Genomic DNA, 21,154 nt, shown 5'->3' on the forward strand with positions numbered 1-21,154 from the left:
GTGCGCGAGGGGTCGAGAACGAGCAGGGAGATGTGATTGGTTAAGAAAAACAAAAAACGAACCGTCTTTTTTCATTGGTCTATGTTTTTACAGGTTTACAGCTGCTCCAGATGACGGATTTTCTTCGTTCCTTTTTCAGAGCACATAAGATCTTAATTTAAGTTTGTGATATTTAATTTATTCATGATTTTATTGTGATTTCAATGATATTTTATGTTTTAACCTTTTGAGGTCCACCCAGATTTTGGAAAAACGCCTGTCCAAGACATTCCCATATTGGAATGATAACTGTTTGAACCCTTTGGTGCACATGCATGGGGAGAGACTCTTTTAAAAGATAACATTCTGAAGGTTCTCTAGAAGAACACTGCATGTATCAGTACAACTGAGTTAGAGTAGTATGAACACGAGAGTACAAATATGTCCATCCTCACCTGGCCTACTTTTATCATAATCAGTTAACATTGACTTATGTGTATTGGATTGAAAATCAGATGAGAGCAAAGTATAATGTGCTTTCGTAAAGAAATATACATTTTTCTACAGCTGTTTTAACAATTGCACTACAAATACATGTTTTATGTCATTGTTTTAATTCCTCTCTGTAAAACATACTGTCACAGCACAACAGGTGGAAGGATTTAAGCAGGTGCACTAAAAAAGCAGTCCAAAAATATGTGCTTTAGAACAGAAAAATAATAGTCGACTAATCGAAAAAGAATCGACAGATTAGTCGACTACAAAATAAAAGTTAGTTGCAGCTCCAGTTTCCAATCAATATGAACAGATCTTCTTGCCCTGCAGCATTTACCTGGCATGACTATCTTGTCGCAGGCGACACATTTGGATGAGAACTCATTACAGTAGCAGTCGTTGCAGAGCAGAGCTTCGTCCTGGCTGGTAAAAGGTTCATCAGCCAGAGAACGATCACAGCGAAAGCAGCGGAAACAGTGCTCGTGATAGTGTCTGTCTTCATAGAACAGCTCCTGGTGGCAAATGAAGAAAAGCAGTTAGAAACTAAGTCAGATGACAGGTATGTGCTAAATAGAGGGAAAAAAGCCTCTTTCCTTTATTTTGGAAGTTTGAAAAGTTTTCATTTAAAGGAGACGACTAATGAGACGACTGCAGGACGTAGCACTGACAGATGTTTAGTTTAGCAACAGGAACACAGAGGAGTGCAGAGCTGCTCTGGGTCAAACTGACACTTGAAATCCCAGTGTGTGCAGGACAATGTATTTGGGACACGTGCACACTAAAGGTGCATGATTCCTATAAGCTCCAGTAACATGGGAGCGAACGATTTTATTCACTGTTCAATACCAAAAGTAATCAACCTAAACTCAATTGCAAGCCCTGAATTAGTTGATATTATTAATCTCAGGATTTGTCAAACTGGAGGTCAGCGAGCTAAATGTGGAGTCACTTAAATAAAATAAATAACATCTACAAAAAATTGCATTGCCACGACAATGCAAGTGGGAATGCGAAAAAGGATTGCCAACTCTTTCGGCTGTATGTGTTTATTGTTAATAAACACAAGTTTGTACACATTACCAAAAGCTTAGATATTTGTAGGCGGTACTCACAGAGAATGAACAGCATTGCCTTTAGTCATTGAAGATTTAGCAACCGTTTGTTTAGAGTCAAAGGTACAGACATTGTGCAGAGCAAGATTAGAACCAGGCTCCCCTTGATGATTGCTCACAGGAAAGTAGAAGCAGGTTCTGATCACACTGAACTAAAGCTGCCCATAGAAGTATTGGGGTAAAAGTTCTACTTGTGGAAGCAAAGCACTAGGTGAATGCTCAGCATTCTCACTAAAAGTATAATTTAAAGTAAGAGGAAGATTGTAGCAAAATGTTAAGCTACAAATCGTGGCTTTAGCTGCACAATTGAAACTTTAACAGCAGTTTTCCTCAAAGTTCATGAGCAGCAGCTGCCACACTCTAGCAGACCTAATCAAGCACTCTAAGGCTTGCAAAAGCAGCCTAATTTGCATAAAACCTTAAATTACATTAAAAGTAAGAGAGTTAGCATTTTACAAATTAGATATTATCATTGTCACTAAGGAGCAGAACATTTAGATTTTTGAATGGTGTAAATCAGTTAAGATTTGCATGCATCATCATGACAAACAGGGTCACTTTAAAAATTCATATACATTTATTTTGTCAAAGTGCAACCTCCGAAAAGTAGATAGATTAGTAGATTAGAAAGTGGACAACAATTTTGTGCTAAAATTGTGTCTCTGAGTTAAAGATGGACAGATATATAGCAGTTTACAGTAAAAGTGTTGGCATTTTTCAATTCTCATAACATTGTCAATAAAGAGTGGAACACTGACATTTGAATGTTGTGAATCGGGTAAGAATTGGAAGTAATAGAAAGTTAAAATATGTACAGAATTTGTATTGATTCCCACAATTATAGCCACTGCACAGGTGGGGGCCAGGCAATTTTAAGAAAGACAGCAACTGTTGGCGTGTATCAGCACATTTCAATTGGCTGTTTGTAATTTGTTTATAAAAATGAATTATTGTCTTCATAAGTGAAAAAATGATGTTTTAAAATGCCATTTTTGCATGATTCCAATTGTTTGCATGATGGTGAAATTGATAATGCTGAGATATTTTCTAAACATCTACCATGACTCAGAAGTTTTAGCTTCTTTTTTTTTAACATTGAAAATGTATTGAGCAAGATTTTGCAAGTATACGATTAGAAAAAGTTTTACAGTTAGAAAAAAAAAAGAATTACAAGAAAATAGAGTGATTGACTTCAAAATGTGTCGTAGGTTTAAATGTACAAGTATTTCTTTGGTTTTGTGGCTACATTCTGGTGAAAGTTACTAATTTGTAACCGAAAGCCAATTTGTCAAATTAATTTAAATTTTTTCTAAAGTAGGTATAAAGTAATTATTTACAATATGTACTAATCCTCTAGTATCTAGGCTAGAGTTTTGTAATAAAACTAAAATAATTTTGTAAATGGTGTGAGGATTACGAGGCGCATTCCTCGCTGAAAGTCGTCCACGGCCCCCAACAGTTTATAAAACCCTGACCCCAATGATGGACTTCATGTTAGTGTTTTCCATTAGGGAGACATTTTGCAGAGTTCTTTTGTGGGGAAGAAGGGAACAACAATCCTTCATGCTGGGACTAAATTAGTCTGTAGGCTTGTGGGGACGTACTGGAAACGGCCTGCATGAGTGCATTTTAAATTAGCTTGTGTGCACTGTTGTGCCACACAAATTATAGAGTACATGGCTCATTTATTGTGAATTATGAACCATTAACATCACATCATCCAAAGCCCTGTCTAAACATTGTACATGTACATTTGTACTTTGAAGTTGATCTTTTTTCTGGTAACAGGTGGTGCAAATTGAGACGAGTCATACGTAGGTTTTACTGTGTTGAATGTAAAAACTCAGTCACTGTTTCATAGCCGACATAATTAATCTAAAACAGCATGTTCTATATCATTGTTAAAAATGTGTACACTTAGATTAACATTTAGATTTAACATTTAGATTTAAATGTAACTTTTAGATTTAATATCTAAATGTTTTACACCGTGACAACTGATTTAACATTTTGATTTAAATGTAACATTTAGATTTAGATTTAACATTTAGGTTTTCAAAATATGTCGACAATGAAATAGTAACCGAGTTTTTACATTCAGCGCCCATAAAGAAGTGCGTAGCCGATTACGTGTCCGTTAAAAATAAATCAAAATCTGAATGTTAAATCTAAATGTAAATCTAAATGTTAAATGTAAACCAAAATGTTTTACACTTGGCAAATTATTTAACATTTAGATTTAGATTTATTTTTCACGTGTACATATTTTAAACAATGATATAGATTATAGAACATGCTGTTTTACATGAATTTGTGTGAAATGAAAGAAAAATCAGCTAAATGAGAAGAAAGTAAGCTATCTTTTAAAAATATGTGGGCTACCAAGTTGCGTAGCTGATTACATGTCCAATCCATTCCTGCCTTACCCTCGCGTCATGCCCAATCAGCTCTTTGCACTCGTCACATGTGTTGGAAAAGAGGCTGTCGTAGCAGGGGATGCAGTACGGGCTGTCATCTGACTGGATGTACTTGCGTCCGTACAGGGATTCTTTGCAGTTGTCGCAGTCAAACCGGTCGGCCATTGTAATTTCGTGCAGGCCTGCAGGGCAAAAAACAGAGTCCGGTGAGAAAATAAGGGGTGCTGATTGTAAAGTTGCGCATGCTAAAATAATCAGCAACATTTAGCAACAAACCATTTTTTTCATGTTACTTTTGTTAAGATTTACAGCAATATCTGTGAAATTTGTGATTTTTTTCTCAGAAAATATTTATAAGAAATATTGTTTTCTTATAAAATATATTGTCAATTTTAAATCTAAATGTTCAACATTTAGATTTAACATTTGTATTATGAATCAACATTTAGATTTAGATTCAACATTTATATTTAATCTAAATATTAAATATTAAATCTAAATGTTACATTTCGATGTAACATCTAACTTACTACTACTACTTTAACATTTAAGATTTACATTTAATATTTAAATTTAGATTTAACATTTAGCATTTAGATTTTTCATTTATATTTAAATGTAGCATTTGTATTTATTATTTAACATTTAGGTTTAACAGATATAAATGAAATCCAAATGTTAAATATTAAATTTAAATGTTAAATCTAAATCTCAATGTTAAATCTAAATGTTACATTCAAATATAAATAAAAATCTAAATTGAATGTTTAACATTCAAGATTTACATTTCACATTTAGATTTAACATTTAGATTTAGATTTAACATTGACATCTAAATAAAACATTTAGATTTAAATTAAATATAAATGTTAAATCAAAATCTAAATGTTAATTCTTAATACAAATGTTAAGTACAAATGTAAAATCTAAATGTTAATTCTTAATACAAATGTTAAATCTAAATGTTGAACATTTAGATTTAACATTGACATTATATTTCTATGAGAAAACGATATCACAAATTACACAAATATTGCTGTAAATCTGGTCAAAAGTAATTGCCACCAGGTTCACAGAAGTAAAGAAAGAAAAAGGCCAAGAAACAAAATGAGTACTTGGAAAAAAAAAGGGGGGAAAAAAATGACCCAGTCACCTTTTCCATCACAACAAGTTGGCCCCAGAGTAGCCTTTCACTGCCAATATTTATGTTGTAAATACTTGAGCTTGTAGCAGTGATAGAGCTGAGCTCAAACAAAACACACAGTGCAAGTGGGAGCAAGTGGAAAAAGATGGAAAGTCAAAGAAGGGAGTGAGAGGCAGCACAAAATGACTGTTAACGTTTTATTAGTGAGCGATGAAAGCCTCAGACAAGCAAAAGGAGCGCTGACAAAAGAAGGGCCTGTTACTTGTTCCTCTCTCAGAAAACGAATAAAACACCTTTCTGTCACTGTTGGCTGTTTGAAACTCTACAAAGTGAAGAATAAAAGACAAACAGAGCCACAGACTCCATCATGGTTAAGTGGGAATGAAGAAGTGTGTCGTTGCACATGGCGCTCACACATCACACGCACCTGAAAATATTTATGAGACTCAATTTGTGGTGAAAGTACAGACCACCAACAGATACTGGATTAAAACATGCATCTCAGAAGAAAATGAACATCTTTCTTCTATAGCAGGGGTGTCAAATTCATTTTAGTTCAAGGGCCAAATATGCACCAGTCCAACATGCCCATTGCACTTCCAGTTACAAGTTAGACATGAAATATGGATTAAGTCATCAACAATATCTAAGCAATAAGTGACAGATACTTAAATGTACTTTTATTTATTTTTTTCTTGATACATTTTTATGTAATCTGGGGATATTTTGTGGAATATTTTGAGGAAAAATGCAGTATTTTGGATACATTTAGAATTCTTTCAACAACAATTTATAACTTAATTATTTTGTAATTTACACAATGATTCATGTTTATGTGTTATTGTAATTTTTTCCTGCGGGCCAAATCTTATGCTCCGAAGGGCCGGACTTAGCCCCCGGACCTTGAGTTTTGATACGTGTTCTAGCAGAGGTGGGGAACTTTTTATCACCGCGGGGGCCACAAAAATGTGATTGTCTGATCCGAGGGGCCACATTATCAACATACATGACCAATCTGAGCATTAATACAAGCTTAAACACAGATTTTGTGTGTTTTTAAATTCATTTTGTATATTTCCTCGTCAATATGGCAATTTTTTGTCGTCTTTGTGTTTTTGACAAGTCGTTGTGCGTGTTTTTGTTATTTTTTCTGTTCATGTTGTCATTTTATGTATTTTTCTGTCATTTTGTGTAACTCTGTGTGTCTTTGAAATTCCTTTTGTATATGTTGTTGTTTCTGTAGTCATTTTGTGTGTTTAAGTGGTTGTTTAATGTGTCTTTGTTGTCAATTTGTGTGTTTTACGAGTAATTTTTTGTATTGTTTTTTTTATTTTTGTTGTTACTTTTTGTACTTTTCTTGACATGTTATGCATTTCGCTGTCCTTTTCTGTGTTTCTGGAGTTTTGTGTATTTTGTTGTTCTTCCTATAAATTCCAACTTCATGAATTACAATTTTGTTTAGGCCGAGAGCCGCATCTGGCCCCTGGGCCGCCAGTTGCCTGTGTCTGTTCTATAGGATGCAAACAGCGCATAAACTTGAAGCTACAGTAGATTCCTTTGTGATATATTTCTGCTGTGGCCCACATGATTGAGACACCGCACACAACCAATATAAGGTTACCAAGACGTTACGGCATGGTTGGATGAAAGCCCAATGATAAGTAATGCACTTGGCTGACCCAGCATTTCCTTCTAAACAGTCATAGTTAAGTCGCTGATACAGCGTTTTGATTAAAGTTCAAACAAGTTTCACTCGTCTTAGCGTCGTTGTGAGACAATACTTAAATAGAGGTGGGCTGGAAAGATCATGATCAACTAAAGCCCTGATCTGTTTGAAAAAAAGCAACTCTCTTTGAAGCAATCACAGAGTAGTAAAACATCAGATTCAAAGATTTAATGCTTAACAGTGTTGAAAACGTTACTTTATCTTTTTTTTTTTTTTTTTTACGATAGATATTATGAAACGGAGAAGATAAAAACTATAAATGATGGCAGTGAAATGAGGAAAATAACCACAAAAAAAAAGAAAAGACAAAGAGGATGAAGACCTCATTAGAGCGTCCCAGCAAGGGTCCATCACATGACATCACATCCAGTGACTAACAATCACATTATGTGTGAATAATGCTCCAAATACCAGAGCTGTGACTGGAATCAGATCAGTGGGGGGAAGAAATCCAGGCTTTTCAAGGTAAAAACAACTGTATCCTTAAAGTAATAGGAATCAATTCCAAACAAAAGAAGCTCAAATACAAGGATATTGTACATTTTATGTCTTGTTTTCTAAATCTGTATGAACACAAAAGTCAGAGGCAATAAATTTTATACAAACTAAATCATCGCACTTTCATTTATTGGAAAAATAAAAAAACTTATTGTACAAAATAAGTTTACTCGCGGTTTCCCTTGTGGATTTAAAGTAAACTGTGGGTATTTAACTCATTTGAGACATGCCCAAGGACACGGTGGGCGTAAACATCACGTTTTTGCAACAAAAGTACAACCGGCCTTGGCTTTATTTGAGGTTCCATCTAACGGGAAGATAATAAAGGAATGCCAAGGTTAAACCCATACGAGACATCACAACTATGACTAGCATTAGGGGTCAAGTTCAGGACCAAATGTGAAACACACACACACACACACTGTACTATGCAGTGCAAACTCAATAAGTATCTACCGTCTACTATATACTATAAGTATGATTAGGATGATTAGGATATTGAGCGTTCCCGTTAAAGTATACTTCCAAGTTTCCCAAGATGCGTTTTGAACCGACAGATATGTAGTGAGTAGGTTGGTTTGAGAAAATTGTGAATAGAGAGGCATAGTGGGTATTGAATAGCTAGTTAGCATAGCATAGATTGTTCTTTGGATATTTTATAGTATAGACTGGGCGTGTCTTAACTGCTCCAGGAGCCCCGCCCATGATCAAGGTATTTTTTTCATCTCAATTTTCCAAACTCGATGCACGTCAGCCAAAAGCTCAGGGTTTGGTCACTCTTTAATATGTCAAATAGTTTTTTTTTGGCTTAACTGAAAAAAGGATAACGGTAGTGTACTAAACACTACAAACCCAATGAGTATACAGCATACTGTCTATATATACCATAAGTATGATTAGTAAGTATGGTGTCCAAGCCCACTGAAGTATACTTCCAAGTTTCCCAAGCTGCATTTGGAACCTACGAAGACAAAAACCTGAAGCTCACACTGAGGCTAAATATCTGTTGATTCTCCATCTTTGAAAGCTCTGAAAACATTTTAATTGAGAAAATGACCAAGTAGAATATTAACATGTGCTCATTTGATCCATAAAACTCACGTAAACACATTTCATTCCGACATTTCAGAGATTTTCAGAGACCCTCCAAATATGCTACTTACAAAACATCTAGTTAACTTCAAAACAAGAGCCCTATTTACAAAAGCATGAAAAAACTAATGGCAGACAAGAAGAGATGCTTTTGTTTTGAAAAGAGGATGTTTGATTTTTAGATTGAAGCCGGTCCCAGGACCATTTTACGTTCCGCTTGCAATGCATCACAGGGTGGTTGAGAAAGACTAGTGTGTCCACCGTGCACACTTAAAAAATGTCCCAATACAGTATACATCTGGGTATTTTTTGCGTACTCAATCTTTTCATACTATCTAATGTGAACGCACTACATACTAAACCAACAATATCCAAGCAATAATTACCAACAGGATCTTTACACAATTTTCTAGATTTTGTAACCAATTTCTTTTTAATTAAGGAAAATATTGTGTAATTATGGGAGGAAAATTGGAGGATTTTGTAAGAAATTTGAGTTTAACATTAGTTTAACATTAAAAATGACTGCAGTCATGACATATAAGCACTGGGAAAACTGTGAGCCCCTGCAAATATTGTTGAGTTTCATTTGAAAAATTATTATATATTTCTGTCATTTTTACTTTGTCCTGCGGCCCGTTTTGGATGCTCCAAAAGGCCGGATTTGGCCCCCGGGCCACGAGTTTGGAACATGGTTTTGACGCAGGTCAGCCAAAATCTTAGGGTTTGGATATTCTTTAATATGTCAAATTGTTTTTTTGGTTTTATTGTGAAAAGATAAAGTGTACCAAAGCATGTGTTTCCTTAGTGCAGCCAGTCCTTGGGTTAATTTGAATTTTTTCTCATGGTATGCATATAACAAATAATGTTAAACATTTTGGAAATGCCATACTTCAACACTCCAACACAAAGGGAAACATTTGCAAACAGATTGTCTGCATGTTTCTGAGGAGAACACTGATGGGGGCAGTTTGCCTCTTATTTTTTGGATTTGTAGATTTCCTGTATAAAAGTAAGTGATTAGTAAAAAAAAAAAAAAAAGGAAAGTGACACATTTATGTAGTATAATTGAGAGCTGAGTAGATCTCTGGAAACCCAGCTGTTAGTAGAGAAAGTGCTGTTTGGCACCAATTACAATGTATTTTTCTTAATGGCATACTCCACTACTAATTCATATTCAAGTGGATAGTTCAAAAAGTGTGTATTTTACATGAAGTAAGTGGCAAATTCAAGATCCACTCAAGTCACATTTTAATGTCAGAACAGAAACTAAGAAGCTATAGTTACGTAGCAAAAGGACAAAAATAACTGTGGTGTGAAAGCTGTGGTTAATTGAAAAAAATTGCACGCCAGGGCAGATTTGTAATAATTCATGGGGAAAAATGTGAAACAGCAGCATATACATAAACATATGCTCGCACATAAAGTCCTCCCTGGTTCCTGGACATCATCCAGACGCTGAACTCTTACATGACACTACATTATTCTGAGGTCTGGTCAAACATCACAAGTAAACAGGATATACAAATAAGCTTGATTAATGTGTGTGTTACATCCTGGACCAATTTAAGTAAACCTGTCACAAGATGTGTGTTTTAATCCCAGCAACAATAGACGATGAATGATAGACTCAAATAAAAAAAGAAATAAAAGCACATATGATTCATAATTAATGCAGTCGCAAAGTTGCACAGCTTGAAAGACGACTTTGTGTTCTTTAATGGGTTAGAAACTAGCACAAATTTCTTGTTTAAGTCCATGTTAATAAAAGGACAAAGAGGACCAATGAAATAGAGTATATAGTTATCTGGAAGATGTAAATCCTTGTTTTAATCAGAAATAAAATGGGTTAAAACTGACCGAAAATGGTGGAAAAGGTGGTGAAATGGGATTTTAAAAACCATGTAAATTGGTCAAAAGTTCCAAATGAAACAAACAGAAAAATAGGTAAAAATGGTTCAAAGTGTCAATATTGGCTTAAAAGTGGCAAAAATTGGGGGAGGGGGGTTAGGGTAATGAAATTGAAAAAGTAGGATCAATTACTTTAAACTGACAAATAACAGGCATGCCAAATTAGTTAAATTGCAAAAATAAGCTCAAAATATGGTGCTAAAAATAGGTTAAAAGTGACAATAATGGGTCAACACATGTGACATTCAGTAGAAAAGTGGTGGAAAGGGTTTATAAGTGCCGAAAATGTCTTGAAAGTAGAAAAATGTGCAGAAAAGGCATTGGAATTTGATGGGAAAGTGGCAGAAATGTGAATAATGTAGCAAAAAAAAGCATTAAAAGGAGCAAAAATATGACAAGAAAAGTTATGAAAATAGGTTAAAACATATTAAGTTTAATGTAGTTGATGAAAAAGTGTAAAAATAAGCAAAAATGGGCTCAAATTGTTAAAAAAAATATTCTTAACCCTAACCCTCTCAGTGTCTCGCAAACCAAAATGGGGTCCTGACACCAAGGTTGAGAACCCCATACTAGTGAACACATTTGTCTACACTTTTAGTAGACTTAAAGTGTAGTAACAGTAAAGTTGGGTTTCCTGTCCCGAATGTAAAATCAGACAGGACCATAGGTCTTTAAATGACTTGTTAGCTTAGCCCGTTAGCATAACTATGTGTACGTAAATGCACCGACTGCTGGGGCCTGGTACATACTGAAAAGTACTTCATTTACTATACACTGTTTAACGCTTAAAGCAAGTGTGTTCTCACAGTTTATACGATGGGGCCAGCACTTATCCACTCTTGAGATGCTATGCTACTGGTAAAAAAAAGCCAGTAGCTCTCTTAGGTGTGTCATCATTTGGTTCTCTTGTCTTGCATTAAGGAAAACCACATTCTAAGAGTGCCTTACAGTCCAAAATAGTTCCTAAAATCTGTATTTACAAAAGGAAATCTAGAAGACGGATGGAAGGGAATGAATACGCGTTGGTGCGAGGATGTGAGAGGTTGTGAGGCTGTGGTCAGAGTTGACGACAGGTTAGAGGAGCAGACGCAGGAATGCTAACCTGTTATTGGCCATGAGCGTTTAAACACTGCCTGGTGCGGAGTGGGAGGCGACCGAGGGCTCAAATCTAAGCTGACATCATAAACACAGAGGATGAAAATGACCATCTGTGGAGGTAAACGTTACCATAGCCTTTGTAATTTCTCCATTCATGGCAACCGTTAATGACCGTGTAGGTGAAGCGATACGGCTTGATTTCAACCTTAATGTTGACGCAGAGGGCAGTGTTTAGCAGTGTTTAGAGAAAAGCTCCAGTTGAGGATCAGTTGGAAAACTCATGCTCTAGAGCAGTGGTTCTAAAACCTTTTTGGCTCAAGTTTCTCCTTTTTCTTCTTTCTGAATCAAAGTACCCCCTTTGTCCGACACCAACAATTTGCTTAGAAAACTATTTAAAAACAACTAAAGAGCATAATGATAGAATGAATGAGCGATAACACACATTTTAAAGAATCTCATTTTGTAAATAAGTAGAAAGAATCATTATTTAGTGCAGTAGTTTCCAACCCTTTTTGGATCAGACCCCATTTTGATATCAACAATTTCTGCTGACCCTCAGATTTTTGTTTTCACTGCAGTTTAGTTGAACTACATTCATATTTCACAAAGTGAAAGTACAGAAATACAGTTTTAATTTAGAAAAAAAGAATGATAATTAAAACATTTCAATAATCTATTTACATTTTTCAGAAATACCAGGCGACCCCATTTAAACTCCAGGCGACCCCACAAGGGGTCCCGACCCTAAGGTTGGGGCTCTTGAATAGATAGATTTTTATTGTTTATATCATTTCCAATAATCTCATGCCTGGGGCGGGACACTTTCTACTTTCTCTTTCTCTCTCACGTACCCCCTGTAGTGCCATCGTGCACCCCTAGGGGTACATGTACCCCCATTTGAGAAACACTGCTCTGGATGCATGGAGTAATGGACTAAAATTATTTTAAATGACGGTTTAAAGGTGTAAATAAGATAAGTAAAGTAAAGACTTCTGTGCAAATTTAGCTCAGTCAATGGTCACATGGTCACATTACATGATGTTTTTATTTTATTTTAAATCAATTATTCTGCATTAAATAATTCAGAATTAGAGTATTCTGCTTTGTGTTTACATGGAAATGGTCATTTTAAATTGAGGTTTACATTGAAAACATGTTTATTCACCTTTATTCAATTCCACTTTAGGTCTGGGAGTTGGGAAGGGATCTGATTGGACAGGGGGCGAACGTGATGTATGACATCTATCGGGCGGCCATCTTGGATTTTGTCGTCACCCAATGCACCATCGCGACAGGACGGGCAGCATGTGCAGAACGACCGAAATATATTTGAAGCAGAATTAAATGAATACAACAAACATGGGCAACTGGCGGTGGCCCTCCGTCTAATGTTTTGCGGCCCCCAAAGCAAATCCCCCAAATTGTAATTCAAGAAGTTGGAAGGAATATGAAGACCACAATAACACACAAAATAACTCCCAAAGCACACAGATCGGCAGCAAAATGCACAAAGTACACAAAAAAGTCCAAAAATAACAATAAAAACAGTCACTTAAACAAACAAAATGACTGCAAAAACACACAAAACAACAACACATTACAGAATAGCTCCAAAGACACACAAACTGTTAACCAAATTACACAAAATGACAGGAAAATACAGAAAACATGAATAAAAATACAAAAAATGACTCCAAAAAGGCACAAATTGAAAACAAAAATGCAGAAAATGACAGAAAAAATAACAAAAACACACATGATGACTCCAAAAATACACAAAATGTCTAAACACTGACTAAACATCAAAACCACAAAGACAAAAAAAAAAGATAAAACCCTTTTCCCCCTCTGTATTAATGCTGACATGAATGTTGATCATGTGGCCCCCGCTGTGATAAAGTTGCCCTTCCCTGGTATACAAGATTGAGGGATTCAAATCAGAATAAACCAGTCACTTAATTCAGATTAAAGTTAAATTCAGAAGGGCCATTTTAATTCAGAATTAGGTGTTTACAATGTCAGTTTAAAGAGGATTTCATTTTGATTATGAATTAAAAGGGAACTAAAGCTCTCGTAGATACGTGGCCAATCTGTGGTAAACTTAGACTTACAGAAATGCAAGGGGAAGGGAAAAAAAGGTGTTTGAGCAGGATGAACCAAATATTCCAGAAGAAAGGACAGTTTAGAATGAAATAGTTGATGGCTTGTAGCCACAGGGCTGTCTCCTTCCAAGTCGATTACAATACTTCAACGCCAAACAATAACATCACAAATCATATAGTAGTGCAATCCCAGCCACCCTGAGAGGAAGTTGAATTTATTTTTGTATTGCTTTGCATGGATGTCCAATTTTGGCCGACATTTGTCTCCCTATAAAGACAAAAAAAAGCTTCCATACATTATTGCTTCACATCTGGTTTGCATTGAGTCAAGTATGCAGTTAACTCCAGCGCCATTGCAGGGTTAGAGAGTCACTTACTGGAGAATGCCACAAAGGTTTGTCTTTTTGTGCTGCTATCTACTGGTAAATGTTTGTTAAAGTGGAAGTGAAGTGAGAAAAAGGAAAAGCAAACCTTAAACACATGCTGGAGAGAAAAAGCAAATCCCAGCAGTCTGTTACTTGACTTGAGGTAGTAAACAGTGTAATGAGGAATGCATGGATAATGGAATTAAAAAGAAAAGCTGCTATTTACTCAACAAACAAATTAAATGTTGATTTGCTGCAGAGGGAAAAAGCAGCACACTCATAGTGTATACTCATTGTGTATAGTCGGGTCAAAGCAGACGCAGGTGAGGAAAGATCACAGGATAACAACTACTTTCTGTACGTCCCGCTCGGAGCTTGGAGCTAGCAGCAGCTGGCTTCAGGATAAATAAGTTGGAGAGGCTTTTTCTGAGGCCTTAACGTGGCTGTAAGAGAGGATTTATTATATTATTTCTCTTTGAACAAACATGGACCATTAATCCCCCACAAACCCTGTTATTCAGAAGTTTCCCATGGTAGAGTTTTTTTGGCCAAACATGGCTATCTTAGTGTCGCACCATCCCCACATCCTCTCTGTCATCATCAGCCCTGTGATTCAAAGGAAAGGGAATCCCTTTGAAATGTGAAGCCTTCACTCCCCGGAGGACAGAGGAACTCTTAACACCTGCATTGTTTGGCAGATGCTTATTTGAAGTAATTAGCTTGATTTCTGCCTCCACGTGGAGATGGATTTTTTTTTTTTACCGAATCGCAGTTTTTTCAGAAGTTAGAAGTTAAGAAGAAAGACAAGAATACCATTTACATAAATATACAAAATTATTCAATGAAAACACTGAAGTAACTACTGTATTAATACATTTTTGGTTGATTTTGATGCTTGATTTTTGACTATGTAAGTAAAGTAACTCTGTGATAAATCGGAGAGACTGGGACTAGGTTTGAAATGTCACACTAACGTACTAGACACTACAAACTCAAAGATTATATACTGTCTACTATAAACTAGTATAATTAAGATGATGAACATTCCTACGAAACTTCCAAGTTTCTCAAGATGCATTTTGAACCTACAACAACAAAAACCTGAAGCACACTGAGGCTAAATATTGATTGAATATGGTTGAATAACAACCTTTGAAAGTTCTGAAAACATTTTAAGTGAGAAAGTGACCAAGTAGAATATCAACATGTGCTCATTTCATCCATAAAACTCAGGTATATACATTTAATTCTGCCATTTCAGAGATTTCCGGAGACACGCCATTATGCTACCGATAAAACTTTCATTTTACTTCAAAACAAGAGTAATTCCAGCAAGATTCTTTTTGAATAAAATGTATACGCTTTGATGTTTTGAAACATCAAAGCACGTCTCTGACGAAGACTGGCGGTTGTCAGTCAAAACATGTCAGGAGATCAAAGTGGATTTTCTGAGGAAGAGTTGTCTGAATAAATGAAACCTTAACATATTATTCAAATCAAGAGCCCTATTTACAAAAGGGTTAAAAAAAAAACTAATGGAAAACAAGAAGAGATGCTTTTGTTTTGAAAAGGGGATGTTTGATTTTTAGCTTGAAGCCGGTCCCAGGACCATTTTACATTCTGATCGCAATGCATCATGGGGCAGTTGAGTATGACTAGTGTGCCCACCGTGCATACTTAGAAAATGTCCCAATATAGTATACATCTGGGTATTTCTTGCATACTCAATCTTTTCATACTATCTAAAGGGAACCTACTAGATACTAATTTTAACATCAAACTTTAGTATGACATTTCAAACACAGCCAGAGTCTAAGGAAATTGTTCTTTTTTGTAAATCAATCATTTAATAACATATTTTAACAAACATTTATCAAAAAAACAGGAATAAAAATTTAAATTTGTGAAACACCAGAGTGCAGTTCTGTGTTCACACCGAGTGGACTTCCTGCAGAAGTGAACCCTTCCTTCTTCTTCTTCTTTCTTGGTTATTGGCGTGTTGCAGCCAAGTTGAACGGTGCATATCTCCACCTACTGTACATGTTTTATTTCATTACTTTCAACGTCCCATTCCAGTGAACCATTCCATTGTTAAAGCCAGTAAAATAAAGCTACTGTGAAGGCAAGCTTAAGTGCTCTTGGTAAAGTTTGGGGCCATTTCCATCTGTAAGCATTAAAAAAGGATGTTGTTTTTGCAAGATGACCTTTCATAAGGGAACACAGAGAACCACTTTGAGTTTTGTGGGTGTGTCCTAAAGCTTCAAGGCCAGACAAGTTCAGCTCGTATCTCAACACACTCCAGTGTAGACTTGGCGTTTCTGTAAATAACTTCTTTAATATGTTGGAATAATTAGATTTAGTGACATTTTAAGCCCATTGTATGTTTTTTTTCCAATTTAATAATGGTCAATGCTTTGAGATAGAATCAAAATATATCCTTTTGTAAATAAAATATAATGTTTAAAGGAAAAACAACTAACCATGTGCAGAAATCAAAGTAATAAAGCCTTGTCTCAAGACCAAATACAGGAGCCCTGTTCCAGTCAAAACACTGAACAGCAATTGAAAACTGAAAATATTACAGTACAGACTCCTGTCGTGAGCAATTCTTCATTTATAACTCCCAAATGCTAACTTTGAGTTGAAGAGTAATTCATCAAAAATCATTACATTCCTTCTCATCACTCTGTCGTATGGAAATGCAATGTTTATACAGAAAAGATACTCTAAAAATACACAAAATATCCAACTTTAGGGGTTAACAGTCACACACTCCCACTATGTGCCAGGTTACTGTTAAACCGTCAACATGGACCAGTGTCTGTAGAGCTCTGGTCAGTTCTCGGCGGTCTCTCTTCAGTGTTGCTGCTGACTCAGCACATGACATCAAGGTTTCACAGGCCACACACTCGGCAGTCGCACACACCACACACACAGACGCACAACTGGGCAGCATGCCGTCACAACTGCAAGCAATTATTTAGAACTAATTTGGACTTGTGGCTTGTGGCTGCGGTGATGGCACGTGACCATGAGGGTAATATCAAGACTACAACTTTAAGAACTTAGCTAAATACACGTATCAGCAAGTATAAAGATTTTCTTAAAAGCAAAGGGGGGATGATTCCAATCACATGCTGCAAAGTGCAGTAATTGATGCTGAGGATGATACAGAGAAACACAGCCAGCACCAAATATCTTTCACAAACCCACAAACCCAATAATAATGCTACAAACTCTCTCCTCGTTTTACTCTCTAACCCCAAGACGACAGGTTCACATATAAAAAGCGATGATGCGACGATAAAGTTCTCTGCCAGCTGTGGAGATGACTATCCAAGAAATCATCACCTCAAAACTTGAAGCTATTTCCCTTTTCTGAGAAAAACTTGCCTCAATTCCTCGAAGAACCCTTAATGACCTCTGTTGGTTACAGTGGAATATGCATAGAAAACTGATCAAACTAGCTGATATTTTAACACCTGGAGGGGCCCACATTATGCACATGGGGAAAATTAAGTACAATTAGAATAAAATACAAATGTACACTGTTATATTGTGTAAATTAAAGGAACAGAAAACACTATAGAACCCTAAAGCATGGATGTACATACATAACAAAAAATGTATGAAATGTTAAAGCTGCTGGAGATGATAATTAAGTCATAGGCCGTGCTGTAAATGTCATACTAACATACAACTCATATTAAGTTTGACATCAAAATTAGTATAGAGATGAAAAGATTGAGTATGAGAGAAATACCCGGATGTATAAGGGACATTTTTTAAGAATGCATGGTAGGCACACTAGTCATACTCAGCTGCCCCATGATGCAGTGCGAGTGGAACGCAAAATTGTTCAAGCTAAAAAACAAAACATCCACTTTTCAAAACAAAAGCATCTCTTCTTGTCCTCCATTAGTTTCTCTAAACAGGGCTCTTGTTTTGGAGTTAACCGGAAGTTTTGTCTGTAGCACAATGGACGGTCTCAGAAAAATGAAATGTCTTTCCATGAGTTTTATGAGTCAAATGAGCAGATGTTGATATTCTACTTGGTCACTTTCTCACTAAAAATGTTTTCAGAACTTTCAAAGATGGAGAATCAACAGATATTTAGCCTCAGTGTGATTCAGGTTTTTGTCGTTGTTGCATCTTGGGAAACTAGGAAGTATACTTCAGTGGGAACGCTCATCATCCTATTCATACATAGTATATAGTAGACAGTTTAGTCATCAAATTTGTAGTATATAATATGTTAGTGTGACATTTCAAACACAGCCATAGTGAAGGCCTCATAGCTCCAAAAAAAGATGTGAAAGAGTGAAATTGCCTCTCAAAGGTTTTTGTAAACACTCTTATTGTCATTGTCGGGAAAGTTCAATACATTGCATTGTGGGATGTGAAGTCCTGTAGACGGATGCATAGAAGTATTTTTACTTTACATTCTTATTGTGATTTCTTGTGTTTCTTCACCCGACAAGGACAACAGTGATGGCTGGACACCTGCAACATTTCGGCAGGATACAGATTTTTACGCGTAAACCCCAAAATAAACATCCGCCATTGTTTTGCCACGACTTTCAGTGAAAATACCAGAAATGTGTTGGAAGTCACTTTGGCAGAGTTTTAAGGGGCAAACACAAAAAATCACAGTAAGAATGAAGTGAAAACACTTCAATGCATCCGGCTACGAGACTGCACATCCCACAATGCAATGCAGAAAACGTTTCCAACAAGTATGTTAACAAACTGAGTGTTTACAGTGAAGATCAGAACAAACCATTTGCATTTGTTTTTCTATAGCAAATGATCTTCAATCTATTGATCTATGAGGTCTACATTATGTATTTTATCTGACAGCAATAGGAACACTCATACAAATCAGATTAAGTATTTAACCCGTTTTGTTTGGTCTGTAGTTATTTTTTCTTTAAACGACCTTTAACAAAAAGGTCGTGATGGACTGGCGCCCTGTCCAGGGTGTACCCCCGCCCAGCGCCCTATGAGAGCCGGATATTGGCACCGGCAGACCCCCGTGACCCTGTTAAACGGGAATAAGCGGGTATGAAGACGGATGGATGGATGGACCTTTAACAAATCATACATGAAAAAACATAAAACTCCAGCTGAGTTTGTTTCATATATAGACTTTCTATTTTGCTGAATTGATAGAAGTAGTCAAGGAAGACCGATAAAGACTAATAAATCATTCATTGTGTTCACACAGATATCTGTAACCTTAAACAAAGACATCTCTGGGAATTATTAACACTTTTGTTTGCAAAAGGCATTTTTAAAAACTCACTCTGACACGTTTCCACCTACAGCATGGTAGCAACCGTTCCATTGGACAATGAGCAACTTGTGTGTGCACACACACACACCAAAGCTTTATTATTGTCTTTTTAAGGAGACTTCCTTTTGTAGGTTATTACCCTTATATCCATGATCCATGGCTTTTCTGCTTTCCTTTTTATAAAAAATTCAAACAAATTGAGGAGATGATGAATCCGGACTGAGCTGATTAACCAGGATCGACGAATGCCGAGTCACATTTAGCCAATCAGAGGATGAAAATGCAGCTTCACGTGTTCAAACAATGATGTCATGATGAGGGAGAGAGAGGTCGAAACTGGAAAGACTAAAGTTTTACTTTCAGAGAAGGAGCACCCTCTTCATTTCCCTGTTTGCTTTGACCTTCTAATACAGACCCGGGGGCCACATGAGGAACTTGCTCTAATTTTGAGCGGCTCCCAAAGACAACGCACAAAATTACTTATAAAACATAAAAAATATTACAGAAAAATGCACTTACACAAAATGAAAAAAAACTTTAACTAAAACTGTATACTAAACTACATAGAAATGTACAAAAAGATATAATAAAGATATATAACAAATATACACAAAAAAAATCACCAAATTACAAATAACATAATACACATTACTCCAAAACACAAAATGACTCATAACACACAAAATATTAATAAAAATGCCAACAACAACAATCACACAGATCTACACCATGAACACACTAAACGACAACGCTAATACAAAAAATGAAAAAAAAAAAATACAACACGAGAGAAAAATACACTAAACCACAGAAAAATGTGTAAAAAGACATCAAAAACACAGAAAACGACAACAAATATACACAAAAAATCCCTAAATTACAAATAACATACACGTAAAATAACTTCAAACCACAAAATGACTCATGACACACAAAACACATAAATGATCAACAAAAATGCCTACGACAACAACAACAAAGATCACACAGATCTACACCATAAACACATGAAACAATGCTAATACAAATAAACACCACAAAAACCTTTGTTCTCTTATACTGTAATATTTATATTAGTCATTATTTTAAATGCTGACATGAACGTTGATAATGTGGCCCTCCGATCAGACAATCATATTTTTGTGGCCCCTGCTGTGATAAAGGTTGCCCCGTCTGTGTTCTAATTGTTTAGTGAGGAGCGAGCCACATATCCGTCAGATATTCTAACAACTCACTTTAGCCTGTTTTAAGGTTGTTTTAAGATGATTAAGAGCATAAGTGAGAGGCAAACAAAGCAACCTTAAACCAGCAGTAATTCTACATCCCTTCTCGACATATACTACCGTGGGAGACTGTTTTGGCTCTGAAATGCAGAAGACAATGTTGTGAGCCGACTTCAAAGGTGTCCATAAATCATGTTGCCATGCATTTAAGCCTCCCTTCACATTCTGCTCACCATGCCCTCGCTCCCCTCCTTTTAACCAACAACAACCCTCTCCTCCTCCAGTTCAGTGTATGCTCACACATTGTTCAGACGGTGCAGGACTCGCACTAATTTGTCATTTTTAACAAGATGCTGAGCCCCAAAACATAAAAACTTTTCTCTTTACCTCCATATATATATATATATATATATATATATATATATATATATATATATATATATATATATATATATGTGTATGTATGTATGTATGTATGTATGTATATGTTTATATAAATAAAGTATATAAATAAGAAAAAGGCAAAACATTTTTACGTTTTGGGCTCAGTATCTTGTTACATTATTTACCAGTCAATACATTTCAGGTTTTATTATAAAATGTTTTTTTTTTATAACATTTTGGGTCGTTGTCACATATCGAGCTCTAACAAGCCTTTGCATTTACACACACGTTCAGAATAGAGTGGTTAGGTAA

At 35.8% G+C, this 21,154-nt stretch overlaps 1 protein-coding gene across 1 annotated transcript in view; it reads right to left on the reverse strand.

Annotated features, from left to right (window-relative positions):
* Nucleotides 1-21,154, reverse strand: part of fhl3a (four and a half LIM domains 3a) — a 53,072-nt gene that overhangs the window by 15,929 nt on the left and 15,989 nt on the right. The window contains exons 2-3 of the mRNA XM_028470487.1: nucleotides 4,013-4,185; nucleotides 812-986 (exon numbers count right to left, since the gene is read on the reverse strand). Of these exons, the coding sequence (XP_028326288.1) occupies nucleotides 812-986; nucleotides 4,013-4,168 (331 nt within the window). The 5' untranslated portion in view covers nucleotides 4,169-4,185. The remainder of the gene's footprint in view (nucleotides 1-811; nucleotides 987-4,012; nucleotides 4,186-21,154) is intronic.

Source organism: Gouania willdenowi, chromosome 16 (genome assembly GCF_900634775.1).
Source record: "Gouania willdenowi chromosome 16, fGouWil2.1, whole genome shotgun sequence".
Taxonomy (NCBI): Eukaryota; Metazoa; Chordata; class Actinopteri; order Blenniiformes; family Gobiesocidae; genus Gouania; species Gouania willdenowi.